Source organism: Melitaea cinxia, chromosome 30, assembly GCF_905220565.1.
Source record: "Melitaea cinxia chromosome 30, ilMelCinx1.1, whole genome shotgun sequence".
Lineage (NCBI taxonomy): Eukaryota > Metazoa > Arthropoda > Insecta > Lepidoptera > Nymphalidae > Melitaea > Melitaea cinxia.
The window spans coordinates 8,418,758-8,445,886 of NC_059423.1; the positions used below are offsets into that span (position 1 = coordinate 8,418,758).

The 27,129-nt window shown below is 37.2% G+C and overlaps 1 protein-coding gene across 1 annotated transcript in view; it reads left to right on the forward strand.

Annotated features, from left to right (window-relative positions):
- LOC123668307 (mitogen-activated protein kinase-binding protein 1) overlaps positions 1-25,447 on the forward strand; it is a 120,038-nt gene extending 94,591 nt beyond the window's left edge. Inside the window, exons 18-35 of the mRNA XM_045602068.1 lie at positions 1,062-1,184; positions 1,696-1,832; positions 3,273-3,370; positions 4,053-4,169; positions 5,241-5,324; positions 6,563-6,687; positions 7,451-7,562; positions 9,819-9,957; positions 10,717-10,826; positions 11,433-11,559; positions 16,187-16,294; positions 18,935-19,068; positions 19,623-19,770; positions 20,711-20,800; positions 21,285-21,409; positions 21,974-22,073; positions 23,661-23,786; positions 24,521-25,447. Of these exons, the coding sequence (XP_045458024.1) occupies positions 1,062-1,184; positions 1,696-1,832; positions 3,273-3,370; positions 4,053-4,169; positions 5,241-5,324; positions 6,563-6,687; positions 7,451-7,562; positions 9,819-9,957; positions 10,717-10,826; positions 11,433-11,559; positions 16,187-16,294; positions 18,935-19,068; positions 19,623-19,770; positions 20,711-20,800; positions 21,285-21,409; positions 21,974-22,073; positions 23,661-23,786; positions 24,521-24,663 (2,146 nt within the window). The 3' untranslated portion in view covers positions 24,664-25,447. The remainder of the gene's footprint in view (positions 1-1,061; positions 1,185-1,695; positions 1,833-3,272; positions 3,371-4,052; positions 4,170-5,240; positions 5,325-6,562; positions 6,688-7,450; positions 7,563-9,818; positions 9,958-10,716; positions 10,827-11,432; positions 11,560-16,186; positions 16,295-18,934; positions 19,069-19,622; positions 19,771-20,710; positions 20,801-21,284; positions 21,410-21,973; positions 22,074-23,660; positions 23,787-24,520) is intronic.
- Positions 25,448-27,129: the final 1,682 nt, after the last annotated feature.

Here is a 27,129-nt window from a genome sequence, read left to right on the forward strand (position 1 = left end):
GGCGGATATATTCCCTATAAAAAAAAAATAATACTGTTTCCAAGCAGTATTGTGTTCCTGTTGGTGAGTAAGGTGACCAGAGCTCCTGGGGGGATTGGGGATTGGGTCGGCAACGCGCTTGCGATGCTTCTGGTGTTGCAGGCGTCTATAAGCTACGGTAATCGCTTACCATCAGGTGAGCCGTATGCTTGTTTGTCGACCTAGTGACATAAAAAAAAAATACTCTGAGTAACGATCGCTATCAGGCGTAGATGATAACAACCGGGACCGACGGCTTAACGTGCTCTCCGAGGCACGGTGGGGAGACCCACAAGGACTGCACAAACACCCCGACCATGGTAGACACCTGTATGGCCAATACAAATGTTTGTCATGTGCGCTACCGCCTACTGCTTGATGAACTCCTATAACAGTTTCTACCGGAACTGGATATAAGAAAGATTTTATCTTTACAGTTGCATCCTAATTCTAAATATTTTTTTGTGATTTTCAAGCGTCAAGTGTACACACATGTTACTAAAATTCGGTAAAATCTCCACAACTCCTCTAATGTTGCATTATGTTCTGGCGACGGTATTCGTCAGATGGTACCATTTCCTCCTTTCCTCTCTCACTATAGAAAACTTCTTCATGTCACTGTGAATACTGTTAGTGTACTGTGTGACTACAGTACTAAAGAATATAGCCACCCCCTCTCTTCCCATGGGTGAATGATGAATAGTGTTACGTTGTTTTGCGAATATGAAGAAAAGTAAAGTTTTCCTCAATTTCAGCGTGCGCTTCGAATTCGATCATCATTACAGCCTATACAGTCCACTGCTGGACATAGGCCTCCACAAGTTTACGTCAAAAATAACGTGAACTCATGTGTTTTGCCCATAGTCACCACGCTGGGCAGGCGGGTTGGTGACCGCAGTACTGGCTTTGTCTCACCAAAGACGCTGCTGCCCGTCTTCGAATTCGATACCATAGATTTAGTTAGATCATCATCAGTTATTTCAATAATTTCTTGCTGTATTTCCACGTTATCGTAACATTAATATTGTCATTTCGTGTGACAGGAAGGTGGACCCGACGAACGGCACGTCAGGCCTGGAGAGCGAGACGGACTCCCACCTGGGCTCCCCTCCGAGGGAAATCACCGTCGACGACAAGTTCAGTACGCCCGTGGTGCCGGACTACACGTGAGTTGGGGAATTTTTTATCGGCCATTAATTGTGATGTTTTTTAACAAATTTTTTACTCCCCCCCCCTGGTAGTTTTTGGTGAGGTTTTAGACTAAAAGTACTCAGAAATCACGTGTATTTTTTTATGCAAATCATTTCAGCCTATCACAGTTCACTGTTTTACATAGGCCTCCACAAGGTCACGCCAAAAATGGTGTGAACTCATGTGTGTTACCCATAGTCACCACGCTGGGCAGGCGGGTTGGTGACCGTTTTTTACGCAAAGTATATTGTAATTCTTAGAATATTCTATAAGCATTTGATACAAATTTTTAGACGGGCAATAAGGTTGTATATTTGGTTTAGAAATCGTCCGTTCAATGAAAAATAGATACATATGATATATCAACTCCCTTCCCTCCTAGTGATGATGCGCGTAATTAATGGTCGATCCCTTATTTGTAATGAAAGTCACACGTTTTTACACGTTCGGCACCCGTGTCTGTAACGGTCCGGCGTTTGCCCGCAGGCTGCGCATCGGCAAGCTGCCGGCGTGGGCCAAGAAGAGCCTGGGCGACGCGCCGCCCCCGCCCGCCCCCGGCCCGCCCGCCCCCGCGCCGCCCGCGCCCGCCCCGCGCGGCAAGTGGGCGGCGCGCGTGCTGCCCGGTGAGTGCCGCCAGGAGCGGTGTCGCGGGTTCGATCCCCGCTTGTAGATGTTGGTCGTGGTCTGGCCGTTGTGTTTATTTATTCATGGACAGCCAGTAGCTAATACAGCAAATCTTATATCTAATACTAACACTAAATAACAAATAAGGTAGCTGTACAGCCTACGAAGATGTCACAGCATGCTTAAATCTATGAAATTATTTCACTATTAACTAACTTTAACTATGCCTTAATCTATGAAATTAATTGAATAGGTATATTTTACTTACAATTTCTATTTTAACTTAATTTTTATTAGACTCTCTTAAAAAGGTTAGCACACTCTTTCTGAAGCTCTGGACACTATCATTATAAATATCGAGGAATATTTATTTATTTATTTATTTATGCATTAACAAAAACTTAGAACTAACATTACAGTTACCCAATGCCTTAGTTAAGTTTATCACAACAAGTAACATTAAATTTAACAAACAATTTAAACAATTCAATAAAAACAAAATAATCAAAAAATATAAAATAATCAATAAATATAAAATAATCAATAAATAATCACGCTTAAAAAAATCATAAAATTTATAAAAAAACAAACATATAACAACAATATTTGTGTATTGTGTGTGTTTCCGGACCCCCTCACAGGAGAAAATCCTTGAGTGTGAAGCATTTATTACTTTAATATCTTCTGTAGGCTCGAGTTACTAACCCAGTCGAGCTGCTTCATATTTTGAGCAGGAAATTGACAGCTGTTCCCCACCTCAGTTAATGTGCTTATAGATCGTCTATACGTTATGGGATATTTTCAGCGACAGTTTTACCTCCCACTCCCCCGCTGGTCGTTTGTGACGAGGCTTCAGACCCAGTACCCAAAAATCAAACTAAAGTCTGTTCAACGAGAAGAGATACCAAACGTAAACAAACCAAATGCGAGGTCATTCAACTGTGCAGGGTTTTGTAACCTTTTTTTAGTTACACAAATTTTTTAAATGTAAAGTATATTTATATTTTGATAATTACTTAATTATTTGTATAAGATTTGATACTTCTTAAATAATAATTATCGAAATATAAAAATCACTCCGAGTGCTTCAGGACACGAAATAAAATAAAAAAAAATTCGGGGGCTTGGGCTTTCTTTACGTTTGGTATCTCTTCTCGTTGAACAGACTTTAAATTGTTTTTTTTTTCCTACAAAAGATTTTAAAATTTTCAGAATATGATCTTCATTCGTTTATTCAAAATCGCACTGTCATGTCGTAGCTATTTTAGTTAGTCTCAAATTTTAGTAATTAATTTACAAATTGTATCCCATAAATTCAGTTATTTTTGTATTTTTTAAACGACTTAAGAAAACAAGGGTTTTCTCAATTTAGTTTTTTCTCGTTTTTTTCTCAGGTAAATACCGCATAAATCCAGTTATTTCCACTTTTTTTTTTCCAGACAAACGCATCGATTCCGATGGATCCAAAGACAGCTCTATAGATAGCGGAACAGACACGAGGTACAACGATAAGCGAAGAGAGCCGGGCGGGAAACAGGTATGTGAACATACATATATGTATGTTTTATTATGTGTATGTTTGTTTACGTGTTAGAAACATTTTTTTTCTGCGATTTTACTCCCTTTAACATGTAGAAAGATTTTTAATTTTTTTGGTCGATGTTGCATGTAATAAATACAAATTAATTTGATTTTTTTTTGCTCAAACATTTTTTTATGTAACTATGTAATTCAGTTATATAAAGGAGTCGAACCAGTGACTATTAAATTCTAAATCATTTTTAGCAACCAATGATATTTTTGTTACTCTAAATTATTATTAGTTATTTTTCTGTTATTTTTAGTTAAATTAATGTTTTAATGTTGTCACTAACGCGTGCTGTCTAATCACTCACAATACGGTGATGGTTTCAAGTTTCTATATTATTTTAATCATTTTATTTTATGTTTTTTTTATTAAAACAAACATTTAAATTTCGAAACAAAAATGAAAATATAATTTTTGATTTCATTTTTCTATAATTTTTTATTATTTTTTTATTTTTTTTTTATTTTTCGTAAAAAAAATTCGACACAAAATTTCACATGGAAATTTCAAACAGAATTTGACTATTTCATTCCATTTTTTTTATGCGTTTAAATGTTTGTTTTGCCATGGATTTCATATGTTTCGGTGATATTGAAGTCAGTTTTGGTTGTGGTCTTACCCCATGAACTAGAGGCCGAAATCACTCAACCTATCCCAACTGCCGCGCGTGGAGGCCCTCTTCAGAAATTTTGACGCGACCATGAAAGCGACCTACGATATACTTACGATATCGCCGAGGGTCGAGAAGGTCATTGTTTTTTTACATATAATTTCGCAATGTGGCATTTTATGGCATTTTGTGGCATTTCGCTTTGTTCACGTTTTTTTTTATTCGCATCGTGGCATCGTTTTTTTTTACGTGTGTGTTATTGTCGCTACGCACTTTTTTTTGTTTTATTCCGCGTTTTTTGTTTTTTTTTGAATTTTAATAAGTTTTAGGTCATTATTTTTTTGGTTTATTGCTTTTTTTCTTTTAAAATGAATAGTACAAAAGAAGAGTTGAAAAGAGTTTGAGCGAACGACCTCTGTATGTATATCTTTGTTCATTCGAGAAGATTTTCGGTAATCTATATAATATTAGTAATATTAATATTTTAATAATAATTAATAATTACTTTAACTTTGGTGTCGGAACTAATTTACTGAAAATTAATAATATTTATACAGGAAGTAGAAAATCGTAGTTACGTAGTAGTTAACTAATTAATTACCGGGTGAGAAGGATACATCAAATGCTTGGCTTTCAATTCACATATATACGTATATATGTATGCATTACTATCATGATTTGGATGAAATAATAAAATATATATGTATTTCAAAGGATTTTGCACGAGTATAACCATTTTTATTCATACATAGACACCATTCATGCATTAACACATATATGGGAGGCTAAAATTCAAATGTATAATGTTGTCAACTTTTTAGTTGTTTTTGTTTGTTAATTTGATTTGAGTAGAATTTTTTTTTAATTTTTTTTATTTAAAAGAATTCTCTAACCATACAAATTTGATTGGCGATCGCAGTTTTAATTTTTGATGAAAGAGATTTTGTCTGTGATAAGTGTGACAATATTGGATCCATTAAAAATTGATATTATGATTTTGTTTTCCATTAAAAATTGCATAAAGAATTAGACATTCTAATTTATTTTTTCGCATAATCCGTTAATAACAAAAAGCGATTTTTTTTAATATCAAAAATAAACAGTTGGCAACACCAGACAAGCTTAACCATTAAATCATTATCATTGTGACAATTGTACGTTATTTTATTATGATTTCGTGACGCCATCCTAAACCCGGCTGTCCACTAGGTCACGTTGAACGTGTCGAAACGTGCGGACACTCGGTCCCGACACCACACTGACGACTCGTCACTTGGCAGTCTTAAGTTTGAGGTTTGATTATTGTTTTATTTTTTATTTTTTTGTTTTTGTTTTGTACCAGCCTGTATTTATTATTTATTTTATATAAACGTGTCGACATATATATCGGCAGTGATAAGGACAGGTTTTAGATTTTATTAATCGAACTACCTATGTACAGAGTGTTCCGACTCTTAATTGCGTTCCCTCAAATGGGGGGGGGGGTTCTGTAGGTGTGTAGCGACATCTGTCTCGCGACATACAAACTAGAGCAAATTGACGTATCCTACATCGCGATATCAAAGTCATCCGAAGATTTAACATATATACAAGAACCCGACAACAACCGTCGGGGCCTTAGCCCACTAGACACAACACCCGTCTGGTCGGAGGATCCTCCCTTTGCGATGGTGGATGAGGAACTTTACACCCCGTTCCTTCCACCTCCGAATGTGTTATAGATAAAACAATTGCAAAACCAGATCTGTGACTACCATAAAGTAAATTACTAACAGTATTGTAGATATCCTTATGATTATATTCTGTACTTAATGAGATATTTAATTTTCTTCTGTGTGAAGTTGTCTAGACACTGAAACATCATCTTGTATCCACTGTTCTGTCACTGTTTGTATCTATCTATCTTTACTACATTACTGACTCTTGAGTTTCTTGCCGATTGCACTCAGAATCACAGTAGAATCTACATGCCGAAACGGTGGTAGATTCACATTATTTATTATTCATTTATTAAATATTAAGATTACATTGAAAAATGACTATTTGCGTTAGGATAGCCTGTGAATGTTAAAAAAGTGTTTTTATTTTTATTTTTATACCACTAGGTCGACAAACAAGCGTACGGCTCACCTGATCGTAAGCGATTACCGTAGCTTATAGACGCCTGCAACACCAGAAGCATCGCAAGCGCGTTGCCGACCCTATCCCCAATCCCCCCAGGAGCTCTGGTCACCTTACTCACCAACAGGAACACAATACTGCTTGAAAACAGTATTATTTAGCTGTGATCTTCTGTAAGGTCGAGGTACTACCCCAGTCGGGCTGCTCCATATTTTGAGCAGGATATTCCTGCTGTGCCCTACCTCAGTTTACTGTGTTACTGTGAGTCATGAAAGTTTTTTGGGTGATTATTTTATTATAGATTTTTCTGGTAAGGTAAAAGAACCTAGGTATTTCTCGTAGGAAGGAGTGAAATTATAATATTAAATCTTATAAGTGTTAGTAGAGAAGTCACAAGTATATTTTTACAGGATCAAGAATCGACCGAGCACGATGGAGACATTGAAGACATATCTGATGGTGAGAGGACGTCGTCTTCGGAGAGAGGGAACAGACCAACCTACTACCCGGGCAATAATGATGACGATACACAGAGGTAGGTTTTTTAAATTTTTTTTATATCACTAGGTCGGCAAACAAGCGTATAGCTCACATGATGGTGGCGATTACTGCAGCTTATAGACGTCTGCAACAGCAGAAGCATCGCAAACGCGTTGCCGACGCTATCCTCAATTCCATTCAGGAGCTGTGGTCACCTTACTCACCAACAGGAACACAACATTGCTTGAAAATAAATTGAATGACAGAAAGAGATGAAAACATTATTTAGTTGTGTTCTTCTGTAAGGTCGAGGTATTTCTCCAGTTGGGCTGTTCCATATTTTCAGTAGGAAATTTCCTGCTTTGTCATACCTACTCGTTGTAGTTGTATGTACCTATGTGCATTTCAGAGTTTATTACATTATTGACTTCTTGAGTTTTCGGAATTTCTATCAATTACCCACTTTTTGTTTTGAAACAAAATTTTAGTCTTTGAATTTTAAGTGTTACCAAAAACATATCTCTGGAATCAATTGTTTTAAGGCTTGCGTATTTCCTACAATATCTCTTTATGTGTTAGTTTTTTTCTATGTCCAAAATACCTGGGGCTCCGGGGGGGGGGGGGGGGGTATAGGGTCGGCAACGTGCTTGCGATGCTTCTGGTATTGCAGGCGTCTATGGCGCTACGGTAATCGCTTACCATCAGGCGAGCCATACCCTTGTCTGCCGACCTAGTGATATAAAAAAAACCCCCCAAAAAGCCTGTCCTTCTAGACTAGTATCTGTACGTAAGTGGTAAGTCCCGTGTCCGTGTTCCAGCTCGTTCCTGGTGACGGCTCTGGACGCGGGCGAGCTGCGCCAGTCGCTACGGAGGGCGCGCCGAACTGCTCCCGCCTCGCTTAGCGGCTCGCCGCACGACTCCGATGATGAGGTGAGGAGGGCTGCTGGTGATAGGAGGAGGGCATTTCACCGAGATAACTCTAGGAAAGATGGCGACTACATGCTTACACAGACCACAGACCCTAGAGATGGCGGTCTGAAGTGAAGATAATCTATGGTAATTGGGTTGGCAGGCAAACTGAAGTGAAGATAATCCATGATAATTGGGTTGGCAGGCAAACTGAAGTGAAGATAATCTATGGTAATTGGGTTGGCAGGCAAACGACAAAAAACCGACTTCGATTACATCGACAAGTAATAGAAGAAGAAGAAGAAGAAATACACTTTATTGTGCATATTACAACCTAACGTAACATACATCTTTAAAAATAAAATTTGCTAAATTTGCTTAAATCGCTAGTTACCTAGCGACAAACGATGTACAAAGGCAGTCTTATCGCTAGGTAAACGATTTCTCCCAGACAACCTTAAGGTAGAGGAGATTTTAAAATAAAAAGAGTAGGGTTATCAAAAGGCAAAACAGAAAATTAAAAACAAAGTAGCATTTTTGAATATCATATCAAAAATTGACCGCTCCAGCGGGATTCGAACCCGCGTCTTCGACATACCGTGTCGACGCTCTAGCCAATTAAGCTATGGAACGATATACTCGCTAGAGCGAAACTTTTGATATGATGATTTTTACTTTCGGTTTAAGCGAACCGTGGCGCCGTCTATAGTGAGTTCTTTACAGAGACTCGTAACTATTCAAAGTTTCATATTACAATGAAAATCTTTGACAGGAGACGACACCATGCTATTTTTAATATGTACGATTTTTATTTTTGTGTTACCCACAATTAGGAATTCTAAACATTTTTGAATATCATATCAAAAATTGACCGCTCCAGCGGGATTCGAACCCGCGTCTTCGACATACCGTGTCGACGCTCTAGCCAATTAAGCTATGGAACGATATACTCGCTAGAGCGAAACTTTTGATATGATGATTTTTACTTTCGGTTTAAGCGAACCGTGGCGCCGTCTATAGTGAGTTCTTTACAGAGACTCGTAACTATTCAAAGTTTCATATTACAATGAAAATCTTTGACAGGAGACGACACCATGCTATTTTTAATATATAACAAAGTAGCAATACAACGTTGGTAGACGAAAAAATTGTCAAGTGAATACGCATTATCAAAGATTACTCCGAAAGTTGTAATCGGATCTCGATGAAATTTAAATGTGACCACATGATAAACATTGGCTTTCGATTAAATTAAAAATTATCAAAATCGATATACCCAGTAAAAAGTTATACGGATTTTCGAGAGTTTCCCTCGATTTCCCATCCCATCATCAGATCCTGGTTTCCTTATCATGGTACCACACCAGAGATATCTCCTTTCCAACAAAAAAAAAAAAAAAGAATTATCAAAATCGATTCATAAACGACGAAGTTATCCCCGAACATACATTAAATAAATATATATATAATATATATATATATATATATATATATATATATATATATATATACAGTCGTATTGAGTAACCTCCTCCTTTTTTGAAATCAGTAAAAAATAGTGCACGAAAGCGTCCCACCTTCTATCTTCTAATTTAATACTACCGATCAATATTTGGCCAATTTTCGGACACAATAAATTATTTATCATAAACTGTTTTTTTTTTTTAACTTCAAATTATTGAGGGGATTAATTAATGTTATTTTATTCAATGTATCGAGTATTTTAAAAGGAATCAAACAAAATTAAATTATCATTATAATTGTTGTTTAAAAAATTCGTCTAGTATACTTGATTTTTCCTCTTTTAGGTTTGGTAATTCATGAATGATCACTTGAAAAATTACAAAAAATCGACATTCGATTTTCTTAAATTGATCTATACGCAGTTTTAAAATAATTTCTATAGTACCCGAAATCTATCTGCCCTTCATAAATGCGTTTAGTGTTTCGGACTTTTCTCAACTTTTTACGATTTGTACATCAATAATATAATAAAACAACGTTTTCTTATCGAGATCATTAACGGCTGACTTTTATTCATAAGACACATACAGATAATAACATCTTTACACAGATAATAACATTGTAACGTAATATTATTAACATTAGAAAAAATGTCAAAATTTAAATTTTGACGTTTACTACAAATAACACTTTAAAAATTAAATAAATTGATTTCCATGTCTCTTAAATTAACCGATACCATACTTTTAGCACATATCCTACAACCACCAGTGCCTATACACCCTCCAATAACGCGACCCCCCCTCCCTCCAGGTGTCGACCCCCTCCGGCGACAACGGGGACCGCAACCCCCTGTCGGGCTCGTGCGAGTCGCTGGAGCAGAGCTACATCCGCTCCGCCTTCGACAGCCTCAGCGGGAACCCCGACCACGACGCCCCGCAACCGGGTGAGTGTCAGACCTCCCGGGACAGGCTCCGACGTCACCGGACAACCCGCTTCCGGATTTTGCTTTTAATTATGATTATCTAATATATAAAATTCTCGTGTCGCGGTGTGGTGGTTATCTAAAAGAGAGGCACTGAGCGAGAGATATTTTACGCAACAATATAACATTAATAAGAGTTGTGACATATGACCTAAAGCTAGTTACATCGACATTTGGACGTCATTCTCGTAATTAATCGCTACGTACAGAGTTTGATCTGATATTATCTATGTAATGTTGAACGTACACACATGGTCGTCTGTTCGTAAGACAGGCAACTGAATGTCTTTATTACAGGTAACAGCCTTGTTCTCCTAACATGGGCAAAATATCTCAACCGGAAATGTTGTCAGCTCAAGTATCTAATATTGCAAATAAAATCTAATATATAAAATTCTCGTGTCGCGGTGTTTGTAGTTCAACTCCTCCGAAACGATTTGACCGATTCTCATGAAATTTTGTGTGCATATTGTATAGGTCTGAGAATCGAACAACATCTATTTTTTATCCCCCTAAATGTTAAGCCACCCCAAAATTTTTTTTTTAATTTTTAGATAAAATATTTATTTTTTATTTTATTATGATTTGGCGTTGAAAAATACATACAACCCTAAATTTTCACCCTTCTACCACCAACCCCTATTTTTAAATAGCGTTTAGCTGCAAGACAACGTTTGCCGAGTCAGCTAGTATTATTATAATAATGTTATTAATTATGTTTAGGAGCGAAGTCCCTGTCAGCTCAGCACCTGTCTAGGCCTCGCGACCCGGAGGCGGCTCGCAGGAGGGAGGAGTTGCAGCGGAGGATCCTGGAGACCAGGAGGCAGCTGGAGAGCGTGAGTAGTGGGGGGGGGGGGGGGGGGTTGAGAGAATAACACGTAGGGGCTACGAGCGGGTAGTAATAGTTAGAGGTTGTGGGTAATATTTCGAAACTCAACTCCTTAGTGAGGACTCAAAGCATTAGTTATGATTATACTTGGTGGGTTGAAAACCCACCTGAGTTAGTTGAAATGGGGGATCAGGTAAAAGGGGGTTTTAAGAAAGTATTCCGAGTTGAAAGCATTAGTTGCGTGGGTTGGTAATGCAGGGGGTTAATGGTGTGGGGATTAGTAGTACGGGAGATAGTAGTGGGGGTTTCTAGAAAGATGTTCTTAGGGAAGAAAGCATTAGCGGGGAGAATACGTGGGGGCTTGTAGGGGGTGTTAGTTGAAATAGGGGTTGGTAGTAACCCCCCAGGGTTCTAGGAGAATAATGAAGTGAAAGCAGTAAGGAGAATGTCGCGATATGCAGGAGGGTTTTGTGAGAAGATAGGTGGTGTAAAAGGAGTAGTTTTTGTGGTGGGGCTAAGCATTAAAATTTTATAAATGCACAAAGTGCGTGCAACAGCTAGTTATATAAATAGTTAAATAACACGGAAATAATTGTTAAACTTTGATAATCAGGTGGCATTCCGTTCAAACTTAAAGTCGAGCCAGTCGACCACAGACCTGTCCTACATCCCTGAGAAGGACGGGTCGCGACGCAATCGTCCGATGTCTATGGCAGTACCTAGCAACTCGAGACCTTACGGTGAGTACTGATCTAAACCTAACCGCTGACTTTGAAATTGATACTAGAATGTGATAATTGAAAATGAAAAAACTGTTTAAAGATTTTAATAGACGTTTCGATATATTTGTTTTCTATTATTAAGATCAATTTTATAATGTCACGTGTTTGAAAGAAAATATGAACTATGTACAGATTTAACGTTTATTGTCAGTCAACAGTTACGATATGGCGGAATTTTTGTTGTAAATTGACAATTAATTCATGTATTAAATCCTAAAGTTATTGTATAGTCATAATCAAATAAATTTTAAAAGTTACCGTTGAGTTTATTTTATGATACAATAATATCATTGCAAGTTTATTAACTTTAGAAAAGAAATGTTTCAATATAATTAATTAAATTGTGTTAAACGTCACACTAACAAGATGTTCGTCCCTTAATGCTGACCAGGATTTTCTAACCCCCCAATATGCCCCGAAGAAAACCTAGACAGTCTGACGTCTAACTACTTCGATAGTCTGAATTATCAAAATATGAATTTAGACTATCGCAACAAAAACCCTTACGCCATTCCCGCGAATTTGAACCATAAAATGATACCAGAGTATTTAGACAACGCACCACCGTATATACCGCCTCGTGTCAACTTAGAATCCGAACAAAATCTGAGAAGGAACGTGAATCTACCTCCGACGACAAAACCGGTCGTATTCAAGGATAATAAACCGCAAAAGCAGAATATGGCGTTCACGGTAGACATGGGCAAGAAACCTGGATCAAAAGTCTTCAATAGACTATTTCCTGGCGCGTGTGAGGACAAAGAACCTCCAAAAATACCACCGCGTAACTTTCATTTGAATCTCAATGAAAAGCCGCAACCGAAGACCCCGAAACCAAACGCTAGAAGCATTTTTAAGAATTACAAGTCTTGTCCCGTTTCCCCCGTGTCCGAAGAGTGTAAATGGGCAGACAAGGTCGTTCAGAATCAGATTAATCAAAAATCAGATAAACCCAAAGATAATTCCGTCGATCAGAGAAAGAGGAATTCTCTCAGCTTCTTTGTTGGACTGGAAAGTAAGATAAAAGACAGTAGAAATATAGTCGATACGATTAAGAGTGACACAGAGAAGATGATAGCGGAAATAACAAAAAAGTACGGTGATTTAGATGAGTTTGAACCAAACGCGCGGCACGACCTAGACCTCCAACCGACTAGGGAAGTTGAGGAAAGAGACGATGGCAACTTTTCCTCTGATTCCCTCGAAGACTGTAGTCTAAGCCAAGACGTTAGTTGTAAAAATAAGCTGTATTCTAAAAAAATATGTAAGAAGCATAATAAAACTAGCGGCATGCCACGCAGAGCTGTTTCGAATTATGAAATATACGGCGGGACGTATGAAAAACCAATAGTTCCAGCTAAACCCCTTTGTGTGTCGCAGAAAAGTTCAACCTTACCGAGAAACATGCCTTCGAATTTAGACGATATAGTTGATGAAGATATGAATCCGAGCTACGCTATGTATAGATGCCAAAGTGTGTTGACAAAACGCTGTGTTACGAGGTCAAATGAGTCCATGCTCAGCGACCACTCCAACTGTTCGAGTGTATCTAACGAGATATTCCTAAAATATGGCAATGAAGTCGCTTTCCAACAAGCCAAGTTTGCAGACAGCAGATACAACTTGAACGACTCGCAAAATTGTTCTTTTGAAAACATAAATGAACCAGATATACGTTATCTAGAGAACCACAGACACAGCAGCGCCAGTTTCTTCCTCAACCAGAAGAAGTACATGAAATCGAGTTGCAGCCAGGAGTCTGTGTTATCAGACGAATTTATCGATAACGATAATCATCTATCGAGAACTAATTGTAATTCGTTGGAAAGCGTTTTGTCTGATGATTCGGAGTGTACGAAGAGCGCTCCTTTAGAGATGTTGTTTGAAGGAGCGCGCACTCGTCACAGGACTAATCCAGCGGGAGTTCCTAACAGTCAAAGTTGTTACGAATTCGACAATTCATCAAAGAGCTACGGGTCGAGCCCTAATAACGTTCCTTATCTATCTGGTTACATGTATAACAATTATATAGGCGAAGAATCTAGTCCTAGAATTGATTATAAAGACCAGACACCGGTAGTTGTTGCTCCAAAGCCTCAACAAAAGGTATATGGTTTTGAAATTCCTGCATCGGAATTTTCTGGACACAAAACTGTAACTCGATCTAAAAGTCTATATGATTCAGCGTCAAAACAACCACCTCCAGCTAAAAATATCGCATATTATTTCGATGGAAGTAACATTCAACAGTATAACAAGGAAAAGAAAAAGACGGACGAAATACCGAGATTAAACCAAGGAGATTATATGGCAAACACTAGTAAATCGCTCCAACCAAAGTTTGCAGATAAACATAAGTATAAGAGCGAAATGGAAGGATGTGATCAAAATGCGATGGTAAAGTCGAAGAGCTGTAGTTTTGAGGTTGTTCTAGAACCAGCGTCTAAACCGAATCCGTTAAAGAATCTTATGGAGAAACGTAATTCTCACGTTAAGAAAAATCTAGAGAAATTCGAGGAGCAAATAAGAAAGAACACTCAAAATAAAGTAAGTAAAAATCAGCTGAATAAAGAAAAAGCGAACGTAGCCAAATATAATAATGCGACAAAGAGCCTTGAAAGAGATTCAGGACAGAAGAACAATAATGTCAAAATAACAATGGAGTTTGTACCGCACAAACCACCTAAGCCTGCCAAACGAACTTCTTCAATAAAGCTTAATAACAGGTTAAAAGCAGGCTTAGATAAGTCATCAGGTCTCAGTTCGTCCATATCCTCACAATACAAAGCTAAGTTAGACGGTCTACAAAACAAAAATTACGTCTCGAACAGAAAGCAAGAAGACAAAAATTCTAATTTTGAAGAAACTCAAGATAATTCAGAGAAAACGTTTGACGTATTTGTTAAAGAAAAGGACATTAACGAGAACAGATCAGAAATACAGTTAGACAGTCTCGAAGTATTCGCAATGCAAAGAATCGAAAGAATGAAACACGTTAGTATGGATTCTCTAGATGTTGTTGAGGACAGTCATGACTTCGCAAAAGATTCGTTAGACTATTATACAGAACAGGATAATAAATTCTACAGCAAGACGGCTAAAGATCACAAAAATTTAAAATATGCCAAAAATGAGTTAGATACGCCCTCTCACAGTAGACAAAATATAGAAGCTAAAGAAAATATAGCACCAGAAGATAGCGATGAAGTGAAAAAGTTCAAATACATAGAACGTAAATTAGAAATTATAAACAAGTTAGTTGAAATGGAGGAGCGTAAGATACTACAAGAGAAAATTTTGAAAGAATGGCGAATGAAACCATTAAAAGCTAATATTAACGACGGTAAAGGTGTAGTTAAAGTTCTGTCAAGGAAATTTGAGAAGTTAGCAACAAAACAGAGCACTGTACCTAATTTCGCATCTCTTACTTTAGAAGAGGTTGATACTGATACTGAAAATTCTGAACAAAAAGAAATTAAACGTAATTTAAGTTTACCAGATATACTCGATACTGATCAAATAGGATTGACAGTTGAAGGCGTCGATGTGTCCAATGACGCTGGAAACGAGAACATAGAACAAGATACATCTGAAACGAAAACTCAACTAAATAATACATTTCAGAACATCGTGAAACCACCAAAACCACTGCCACAGAGAGTTTATAACGAAATGGTAATACCGAAAACGGACGTACATTTAGACAGTGAAAACTATGAATCGTCGACAACTAGCTCGAGTTGTACAAATTCACCGAAAAGAATGACTTTTTACGGTTTCAATCGACCAAAAACTCCGTTCAGGAAAATTATTCGCGTACCAGCGCCTAGATTGTACATGGATAACCAATATATGGCTTCGAGTAAGATTAGGCCAGTTCTAAATTCGGGGAATGCCGTAAGGTGTTTATTTAGGAAGATACCTATAGCTCCGGTTCTGCCTTCGAAATTTAACCCAATACCAGGTTGGAATCGCATGATTGATGTCGTTGCGGTCCTTTTTATTTGCGCTTTCGTTCTAGAATTTTCTTTGATCGATCTCTTTATACTTTATAGACATATACGTTAGGTAATTTGTGATATTTTGTGAGGGATATTTTATATATTATATTTTTATTACTTCACAACACATCACAAATCATCGCTTTGATTTATTTTTGTCAGCATGGTTAATGATTTTCGTTGCGACGATGCACGGTTTTGAATTTTCGCTTTGTTTCTTTTTTTGTCTACATTGGTCAAACGTTAGTGTGTATTGGGCTACGAATTGGACCAATTTTTTATTGTCATATGTCAATAACTCGTCAAAATTTTGCGTGTCATGAGATTTAAATAGGATATTAAAAAATTGATCAATATCAATATTTGACATTTTTTGATTGAATTTGAATCAAATATTTTATCAGAACTAAATAACATGAAACTGATATTATTAATTTAGTTAAATAGCCAATCGCTAAGAACATGAATTGGTCCAATTTTTGGTATATTTTGGATTATTTTGGGGTTTTATTGGGATATTGGCTGACCAAATTCGTTAGTCGATCGGGGCAAACATTTGACCAAGTACTGCATGATTGGTACAGCGCGTAACCACCTCTCACCTTCGGAACCTGAAGAGACGGGTATGAGACGAGCGATATCTCTGTCCGACCTCGCCGCCAAGCCTGTGCCAGCGCCGAGGACTCCTCAAGGTTGGTTTGGTGGTAGATGCTCTAATCCTGGTACTCTATTGGTGGTAGACGCTTCAAGGGTGATAGAAAGTATATGTTCATTATTATACGTTCTAAATTAAAAAATAACTTGGAAATAGTAGATAAGAATGTCTAAAAGTTGGGTGCTTTGGTGGTGGTAAATCGTCAGAGGCTAGTGCAGAAAATTGTAACAATATTCAAATATGTTCATCATTTCATCCTATCGCAGTCCACTGCTGGACATAGGCCTCCACAAGTTCGCGCCAAAAATGGCGCGAACTCATGTGTGTTGCCCATAGTCACCACGCTGGGCAGGCGGGTTGGTGACCGCAGTACTGACTTTGTCGCACCTAAAACGTTCAAATAGGTTCAATATAGTTCAATCTCTACTCATTAGACTATACATTAGTTTGTAATATGTTTGTAGATACATTAGTAGTATTTTGTATTTTCACTATTGGCGGCAATATGATGTTAAGTTAACGTTAAACGCGAAATAATTAAGAAGATATTTGTCTAAAATTAGGTACTTTGATCATGGTTCTAATAATAATAATAATAAATATCTTTATTGCATAAACTTAGTACTATACTAGCTGTTCCCGCGACTTCGACCGCGTGGAATTTAACAAAAAAGTAGTAAAGTATTGTTCAGTTCGCAGAGTTACAAAATCCGTCAAAATCGGTCCAGTCGTTTCAGAGATTAGCCGGAACAAACAGACAGACAGACAAAAATTGTAAAAAATATTATTTTGAATTTGAAATTTTATTATTAAATCTATATGTACCTTGTATACATCTATATGCATTTAGTATAAAGCAGTTATTTTAATATTACAAACAGACACTCCAATTTTATTTATTTGTATAGATTACAATGATAATATGGCAACAATGTCAAAAGTAGTGAGCTTAGAATCTGTTAGAATCTGTGGCTGGACTGGGCACACCCTCTATTTGCTGTGGTTTCTTATTACTATCTATACAAGGCAGTATATGCACATGTGGTACATTTTTACATGGTAAATATATAAAAATGTACATTTGTATCTAATAGCATTGGGTAAAAGACACTCAATGCAACGCTCATAGTCAAGACGAGTCTAATGCGACTTCAAATGTTGGAATACCCACAAAATGTTTAAAAAAAAGAAAAAAAATCTATAAAACTTGTGAGGATGTATGTTTGTTACTCTTTCACGCAAAACTACTGAACCGATTTTAATGAAATATGGTGCATATATAGCAGGATATCTAGAATAACACATAGACTACATTTTTAATCCAGACATTCTCACGGGATTGGAATTTACGCATGTGAAACCGCGTGCACAGCTCGTTAATTTACATATTTATTTTGGGGGGTTAAAGAAACTTTATTCTTAAACTTTATAATATTCACTTATATGAGAACATAAATTTACAACTAACATCGTATAGTATAAAATATATAGAAACAGATTTAAATTAAATAAAACGACCTTGAACGTTTCCAACAGACATTTGTTAAACAGGAAAATTAGACTAAGGTCATTTTCGTTTCCTACAAAAAAAAATTAAGACAATCGCGTTTCTAAGATACAGTATCAGAAGTGGTTAGTTGACTTTGTCTAACTTTGGTGTTGGGATCACGTTTGTTTTATCTTAAGTTAAAGAAGTTTGCCTTGCGTTTGACAAAGTTGTCTTGTTAGTTTTGTGTGGTGTCGGTTAATATGATAAATCAAAATTGTAAGTTTGACTTGGGTAAATATCTTAAAATTTGGAGCGATTGAGGCAGTACCTCGACGTTAGAGTCGACCACAGGTTAATTATACTGCTTTCAAGCAGTTGTGTTCCTGGTGAGTAAGGTGACTAGAGTCGTCGGGGGATTGGGAGTAAGGTCGGCAACGCGCTTGCGATGCTTCTGGTTGTGAGGGCTGAGTCTGTAAGATACGGTATTCGCTTACTATCAGATGAGATGTACGCTTGTTGCCGACCTAGTTGTATAAAAATAGTATATTATGTAGAGGCTTGGACTTTAATTATTGTTAATATAAATGTACTTGTGTAAGATATATTTTTGTCAATATTTAGATTTCGATCTTTGTCTTGAGTCTCAAGATGATTTTTTAATAAATCGAGCACTTGTATTCTATGTTTGTTAAAATTTCTTAAATTATTAAGGTGTAAGTTTTAAAGATGGTTATCATTTCATCACTGGAATCTTTCAGTTCGTCATAATATTGTATACAATTAAGTTCGTCTCTAGTATTTTTTAGTAATTATGTGCATGATTCATGCTGTGCATGGCTAACCTGTAGTATTTTGTTAGTTATTAATATTTGTACCGGGTAGTGCTTTGTTTATCATTAATAATTGTCATTACTTCACTAATTATGTATTATGTATTAAATTATTGTTATTTAAATTTCATTTTGATTATTACTTCAATTGTGTTAGTTTTTGGTATTTTAACTTTTTTCTTAACTTTTTTTATTTTATTTTAAATTTTAACGTCAATTGGTGTACTGAGTTACATTTATTCATATATGTAGATCGGTACACACGTTTTGTTACTACGATTATTATTTTACAATGAAGTTAGTTTCGAATACATTAAGAAAAAAATTCAAAGAAGCATTTAATTGAATGATAAAATCTCTCCAGCCGCATCGAAACCGGCTCAGTCGAATAACACGAGCAAATCTCCGAGCGGTTTTGTACGGCCGGCGCCGCGGTATAATAATAAGTCGAACATGACCCGAAGCTCCAGTGTCGGAGTTCTGAACAATCAGGTGAGGTCTTAAGAGAGAGTTTTAAACTTGAGCGGTCGCTCTGAAACCTTCCGATATTTCAGTGACGTTACTGACGCCATGGTCTGAACGCTCGCGGTAAGCCCCCGTAAACGTAAAAGTGATAATTACTCGATGTTTGAGAAAATGCGTCAATAAGTGTGAAAAAAGGCCAGGTCAAGAGTACCCTAAACCGAAGAGCATGTATGAAGGGAATAATGAAAGTGGACGAAGCGAAAGAAGTATGTAAGGATCGTAGCAAGTGCAGAGAAGTGGTCTCTGCCTACCCCTACGGGAAAGAGGCGTGATTATATGTATGTATGTATGTCAATAGGTGTTAATGTTATTTGTGTAATATTTCTTGTAACTAATTTAATCCTGTCATTTATAAATAAAACGGGTGACTATGTTACATTTTTCGAAATATTCCGAACTATAAATGACCTGAGGTAAATAAGAGACCTAACTCATTAGCTTCTTTGTAATCCGTTTGTTTATTTTAGAAACTTACAGTGAGGCTTTAATAGTAATTATTTAAATAAAGAATTTTCCCTCAGAGCGATTCAGAATCGGACCCCCAACCCACTCGGCATCAGTCGCGCGGTCAGGGGTTGATGCGACCCACCATATCGTCAGCGAACAAAGCGGCGGCCAACGTCGCGAGGAGACGAGGCATCGCCAATAACTACGGACCAGGTGAGACAGATAAACACACAGAAGGACGTATCTAACTTTGTAGGGTAGATGTCACAACAAACTAAACGTATTTAGGAAGTTTTTAACATGATATGTGTCTTGGTTTTGATAGTTTTATTGTATTTAAAAATATTATTAATGTAATTGAAAGTATCTTATCATACTCCTAGGTAAAATATTTGCAAGTATAATTATCGTTGATCGCTTCCCATTTTAAGTACCTTCTCTACGTCTACACTTCTGGTGTCCAATTCCTGATTATTTTTTAAAAAAAAACTTCTAACTAAATCAAATGAAATTTTCATTTAAATCTAAATGTGTTATCTACAGCATATAACTATAGAATAATAGTAGTTCATTATTCGTAAACTGAACATAGGGTATTGCTAGGTAGGTTCTACGGCGCGGCTGGCTGGCCATAACTTGGAATTAATGAAACGGTGTATATGTACTAATATTTAAAATGATATGTGTGCTGTTAGGAGAACAGTTAACGACTTGTATATTCACCAATTAAAGTATTAAATTGATGATAATATAAAATAATAATTTTGTCCGTACATTTGAAAATCAAAAACCAATGAAGTGTCTTTTAGAAGTTTAAATTTGTTATGGTCATAATGGTAACAATATCTTTTTGGTTATCACGAAAATATTTTTGTTTTTGTTAATCGGACGCGCAAACAACTAGATTCTAAGTACATACAGATTATTCTCCTTAATATTATCTGATACAAGAAGATTTTTTTTAATCGGATTAATAAACCATGAAACTAGTATAGATTAGACATTTTTTTTAAATTACAACATTAGCGTAGATAGACACAAAATCAAGAGCAATAAAACTAAAATTAGTTAGAAACTAATAGCGTATAGAAAAATCCCCGCCTCTAACGCACGTGAACTAACGTGAACACGCACATAGAGCGCGCCTCGCACAGAATCGAACCTGTTTCAGCGCGCTCCGAGTCCAGCTCGGAGGCGGACGAGGCGCCGCGGCCTCGCGCTGCATCTGTGGACCGCGCGTCCAGGAGGCTCGGTGAGTACCACTACCACCACAACTACCACAAGTATCTGCGGTAGTTGTGGTCTAGTATTACCACTACCATAAACACAACGTCCCACAAAAACTACCAGTACCACAAACACTACCAGCACCACAAATACTACCAGTACCACAAACAGTACCAGTACCACAAACAGTACCAGTGCCACAAACAGTACCAGTACCACAAACATCACCACTACCACCACAACTACCACAAACACTACCAGCACCACAAATACTACCAGTACCACAATCACTACCAGTACCACAAACACTACCAGCACCACAAACACTACCAGTACCACAAACACTACCAGCACCACAAACACTACCAGTACTACAAACATCACCACTACCACCACAACTACCACAAACACTACCAGCACCACAAATACTACCAGTACCACAAACACTACCAGCACCACAAATACTACCAGTACCACAAACATTACCACTACCATATATTATATTTTAGGTCGAAGCGGCAGTGAGCGCGATATATCGGCGAAGGCGCGTGAAGTCACGGCGAGGTTGACGTCTAACAACACGAGGCAGAGGAGCAAGCAGGAAAGCACGGGAGAGAACAATTGTATGTGTGATGTTTTTACTGTACGAAGTACTTAAGATACAGTAGGAGTAGTCATAGACATAACCAGTGTTTAATTTGGTCATGATCATGTTTGCTAGCAAAAGAAAAAACCGACTTCAATTACATCGACAAGTAGTACAACGTAAACGTAGGCTACTTACGTTGTATTATTTGTCGATATACGCTTCAGATTGTAATATCCCACTACTGGGCATAGGCCTATTTCCCCATGTAGGAGAAGGATCAGAGCTTTATCCACCACGCTGCTCCAATGCGGGTTGACGGATATATTCCCTACTATGAGTAATAGTCTGGGTCTCTCCACCGTGCCTCGGAGAACGCGTTAAGCCGTCGGTCCCGGTCGTTATCATAAATACCCGATATCGATCGTTACTCATAGTAGGGAACATATCCGCAAACCCGCAGTGCAGCAGCGTGGTGGATAAAGCTCCTATGCCCAGCGGTGGGACGTTACGGGCTGAATGCAGGGCCGTATTGGTCCAATTAGTTGTCGCCGCCAGTAAAGAGTTAGAGTGTAACCCGCCTGATCGTGTGCCGCAGCGCCGCTGTCGGAGCAGCTGGCGGAGCAGCTGACGCAGCAGCTGACGCGCACGGCGGGCAAGGTGGCGGCGCTGTACCGCCGCCTGCGCCTGGAGCCCGGCGCCGACATCAGCGGTGAGCGCCCGGCTCCGGGACGTGCACCACACGGGCACGCCCATACCGCGCCAAACACTTGCATGCCATGTGCGGGGATCGAAACCGCGACTGGCAGCGCAACGGCTAAGATCGAGCCTTGACCATTGCGCCGACGCGTCGTCAAATACATATAAACTAGCTGACCCCGCAAACGTTGTTTTGCCATAACACAAAATTTTTATTTATTTTATTTTTTTTTTTTTAGGACAACTTACAAAACATACACTAATACAGATTTAAAAAAAATGTTTACAATAATTCGCTGAGTGTTGTTTTATTTACAAGTTGCCACGGCGTGGTTAAGAACAGTTCCATCTAAGTAGTAATTATTTTATTTATTTTAAATTTATATAAATGTAAAAAACAAAAAACTAAAAACTCCAAATAACTAATTCTTATATAAATTAAAATTTACAAAAAGATAGAAAGAAAAAAAATATACAATTTATCTATAAACAATAACAACTTAACGTTAACTATATATATATATATATTTTAAATAGAATTCCAAATATTTTTCTCAATTTGATCGCAGCACCAACTGTCGGGACAAACTGAAATTAAAATAGAATAATATTTAATATTTGATGCTGCGATGGTGGCGCAGTCTACCGGATCCAATGTAAAACATTCCAAAATTAACAACTACTTATAAATGAAAGATTAGTTAAATAAACATTTTCCAGTGGACCAAATTGTGAATCTAAACCATCCTCGAATCCCCTTAAACTCACACAAAAAATTTCATCAAAATCGGTACAGCCGTCTAGGAAGAGTTTAGTGACATACACACGCACACAAGAAATATATATATAAAGATAATACCTACATAAATAAATACACATATATCACACCCAAACTCGAGGCGAGAATCGAATTCAGAACACCCGAAGCGTTAAGCGTGGTCGTTATAAACTGCGCTAACGGATTGGTCATAGCTGTTGTCCGTTATGATGTAACGTGTCGTCGACGACACTTGTTCACTTGTCATCGACGATTTTTGTCACAGTTGTGGATGCTAAATTCGACTATAGATCCTAATATTTACAAATTTTCTCTTTTTTTTATGTCACTAGGTCGGCAAACAAGCGTACACCTGATGGTAAGCGATTACCGTAGCTTATAGACGCCTGCAACACCAGAAGCATCGCAAACGCGTTGCCGACCCGATCCCCAATCCCCCAGGAGCTCTGGTCACCTTACTCACCAACAGGAACACAATACTGCTTGAAAACAGTAATATTTAGCTGTGATCTTCTGTAAGGTCGAGGTCGGGCTACCCCAGTCGGGCTGCTCCATATTTTGAGCAGGAAATTCTCTTGACTTAATGTCGTAATAGTTATTGGAAAGATCTCCAGTGCTGGCACAAGTGTTTATTTTCTCCTAACACAACGTCGAAGTAAGTATCAAAAAAATCTTCAATGCCAACGAAAAACAACAAATGAAGTTGAAAGATTAATGATCTCGGTCCACTCATTAGCGCCACTGCACAAGCGTAAGGACATCATGTATATCTTTCTAACTTCAGCCGAAAATACCAGATTTATATATTTCTGTTCAATTCAGGTCTCGAAGCCGCAATCCTCGAGACGCAGAAGGTCCTCCGCAGCGCCGTGTCGGTTCAGAACGGGGACGCAGACTGCGCCGCCGCGGACTCCGCCCGCCAGCGGCTCGACCATCTCGTGGCCAAAGGTACGTTGTATGGTCCACTTTTTTTTTTAATAGAAAGAAAGAAAGAAAAAAAACGTTTATTTGATCACAAACCAGAGACAAGAACAATAGTTTAAAATGACTATACAAAGCAACATACACATACTACTCTTACACACTTCAAACCATCGCGTGCCTCAGGAATGCGCCAAATTGGTTCGGTTCGGCATTAGTCAGATTGCCATAGTAAAAATGGTACCTGACACCGGTTTTCAACCAAACCATAAGGTCGAGTACGTCACTGACGTCAGTTGCCTACCAATAAAATCTATTAAATCTAAATAATAAATAATAATATATAGATAGGCTTGCGTTTGACCGCTATTTCACCTGATGATAAGTGAAAATGCGGTCTAAGAAAGAGCACGCTTACCTAGAAGTAACCTATTCACTCGCGACTTAAAGATCCCCAGGTTATAATTTTCTGGAAACACAGACGCTGGTAGAGAGTGCCATTCTTTGGTCGTACGGATCAAGAATGTACTAGCGAATCGCTTAGTGCGTATAGGTGGAATGTCAACCATATAAGGGTAGCGTAATGCAGCTGGCAAAAGCTGTCTTTTAGCGTGATCTGACATTTTAAGGACTGGAATTGAAAAAGTCTGAGTTACAAAAAGTGTAATGCCTACTATCTCCTTATCTTTAATCAAATTGTTACGTAAACTTTGAAAACTTTACCAATAAAACTAGACTAAAAAATATTTCGTACATTTCAGAATCAACCGCAGCGGGTAACCCAGCGATGTCTCTCATAGAGCAATACTCTGACATACTCCTGAATATGATGCAGAGCAAAATGGTCAACCAGTTCTCTCAGAGCCCTCAGAGCCTGCCCCCGACCCCCCGGGAGGACAGCTAGTGACAGTGTTAACAGTGCAAATAAAAGTGTTACAACATTGAGAAAGTGTGTGAAACAAGTGATGTACGTCTCAATTTGATTGGTTAATAACTGACATCAAGTGTATGCGAGCATGTGTCAATTTAGTTGGTTAATGACGGATATATGTGCTTCTCAATTAGATCGGTTAGTAACACATATGTGCTTCTTAACTTGATCGGTTTATAACGGACGTTAAGTGTATGCAAGCACGTGTCTCCCAATTTGGTCGGTTTATAACGGGTGTTATTGTGTGTGGGTGTGTGGACGTCTCAATTTTATCAGTTAATACCATAAGTAAAGGTTAACATGTGGGTTATTTCTGTCTTACTCGATTTGATGTTTTATTCGATGAGTGTTTCTTCAATGTTGCGCAACAATCGTGCGACTGTCACGCCACTTAATGTTACCATGTGTCGTTGGATTGTGAAATTAAGGATTTGATTTATTTTTTACAAATTTAAATTTGATTAACATTATGATAGAAAGACATTATTTTCTTTTATATTTGTATGTTTAAAATCTTGTCTAGTCAGTCGCCCCGACTTGACTTGCATATATTAAGGTCTTAGACATTTTTCCTACTTATAATGTTTTCGTATTCCATATTAAAAGACATTTAATATAATTACAAATGACTTAAATTGTCTCCTAACTAATACACACTTAAAAATATAAACTCAGTATTATTTCAAACAATATAATATTTACTACAGACATCATTGACTTGAAGATATCAAACAAATACATAAGTGCATTTATTTTATGAATATTCTTATTTATTGCATTCCTAAACATTTACAAACATTTACGGAAATAGGGAATTGAAAATAATTGGAACTTAATCGTAATTATCATGGAAATGATTGGAAGAGATGGCCTTTTGCTTTATCTAAAAATCTGGATTAATTTTTGTTTGTCATTTTGTCCGTTATATTGACAATTATTTACCTATCATAATAATATAAATATCAGTAATATGATTATTTGTTTTAATATTGAAGATTTTTGGAAAATTTTGACTATATGATGCAAAATGGTTGTTTTAACACGTTAATGACAAAGGCCTGTGTTTTTTACTATCCCTTGAGACTGTTATTTTTAAACCTTATGATAAACGTCTTAAGGTTCAGTTTGGTAAATACACGTTAACTTTAAGATTATAACGGTAAATTGTCAGCGTGATGTGTTCCGGAGTTTGATTGTGTTGAAATTATCTATGTTTTGTTACGATTTTAGTTATTTTTTTGTTATCACACAGGCTGAAGGAGTTTTTTAATTTAAAGTGCTTAATTATTTTGCAAAGTTTTGCCAAGTACGTGATTTATATATTGAAGTATGTTATATGTACAGCGTAGCTAATGACAAACTGTCGACATTTTGCAGAGTATATTAAGAATTTTCTTTGTCATGATCTGTTCGAGATTCTTCCATTGATTACAAATTTATAATTTACTAGCGGACTCGGCAAACGTTGTCTTGCCGCTAAACGCTATTTAAAAATAGGGGTTAGTGGTAGAAGGGTGAAAATTTAGGGTTGTATGTATTTTTCAACGCCAAATCATAATAAAATAAAAAATGTTTGCAGTTGCCTGTCTTACGAACAGACGACCATGTGTGTACGTTCAACATTACATAGATAATATCAGATCAAACTCTGTACGTAGCGATTAATTACGAGAATGACGTCCAAATGTCGATGTAACTAGCTTTAGGTCATATGTCACAACTCTTATTAATGTTATATTGTTGCGTAAAATATCTCTCGCTCAGTGCCTCTCTTTTAGATAAAGGAACTGTCAAAGTTAAATGTCAGTGTCATTTTGACACCTGTCAAAATTTACTTCGCTATTTTTACAAGTAAAAGTGGTAAAGAGAACCGTCTTTTCGTGTTTAAAGGTCGAAAAACGTCCGAAAGATGGCGCTGCGGTAGGGTTCGATCAATTTAAATTACACTTGACAACAAATGACAATTACTGCAGAAGGGTAATATATCAAGGATATTACTACTACAACTGTTTACAAGAACTAAGTTCAAATCATAGTTTTTCTTACATCAGCACATCTAATATTATTTTAATCGATTACTGCTGTACACTTTTTCAACTGATTTCCCTTATAAGATGGTCCTCCTTATCTATACTTTTGACAGTATCTATGGTAAATTTGATAGAAAACTTTGACAGCAACGCGAAAGAGACAGCATGAGAGATAGTTATTACGATAAATAATTAAAATGTAAGATGTGTTAACTCCGATCGCAAGGGCTTCTAATATATAGATTGAACGCTTGTCTGTCTGTAAAGGATTTGATGAGTGAATTGAAACTTTGAATTAATTTTGCACTTGCAATGAAGGATTATTGATAACTATTGTTTTGTTAAATATAAAAGATTGACTGTGATTTCTTTGTAAAACAGTATTTTTACAATTTTTTGTTGCTCATTT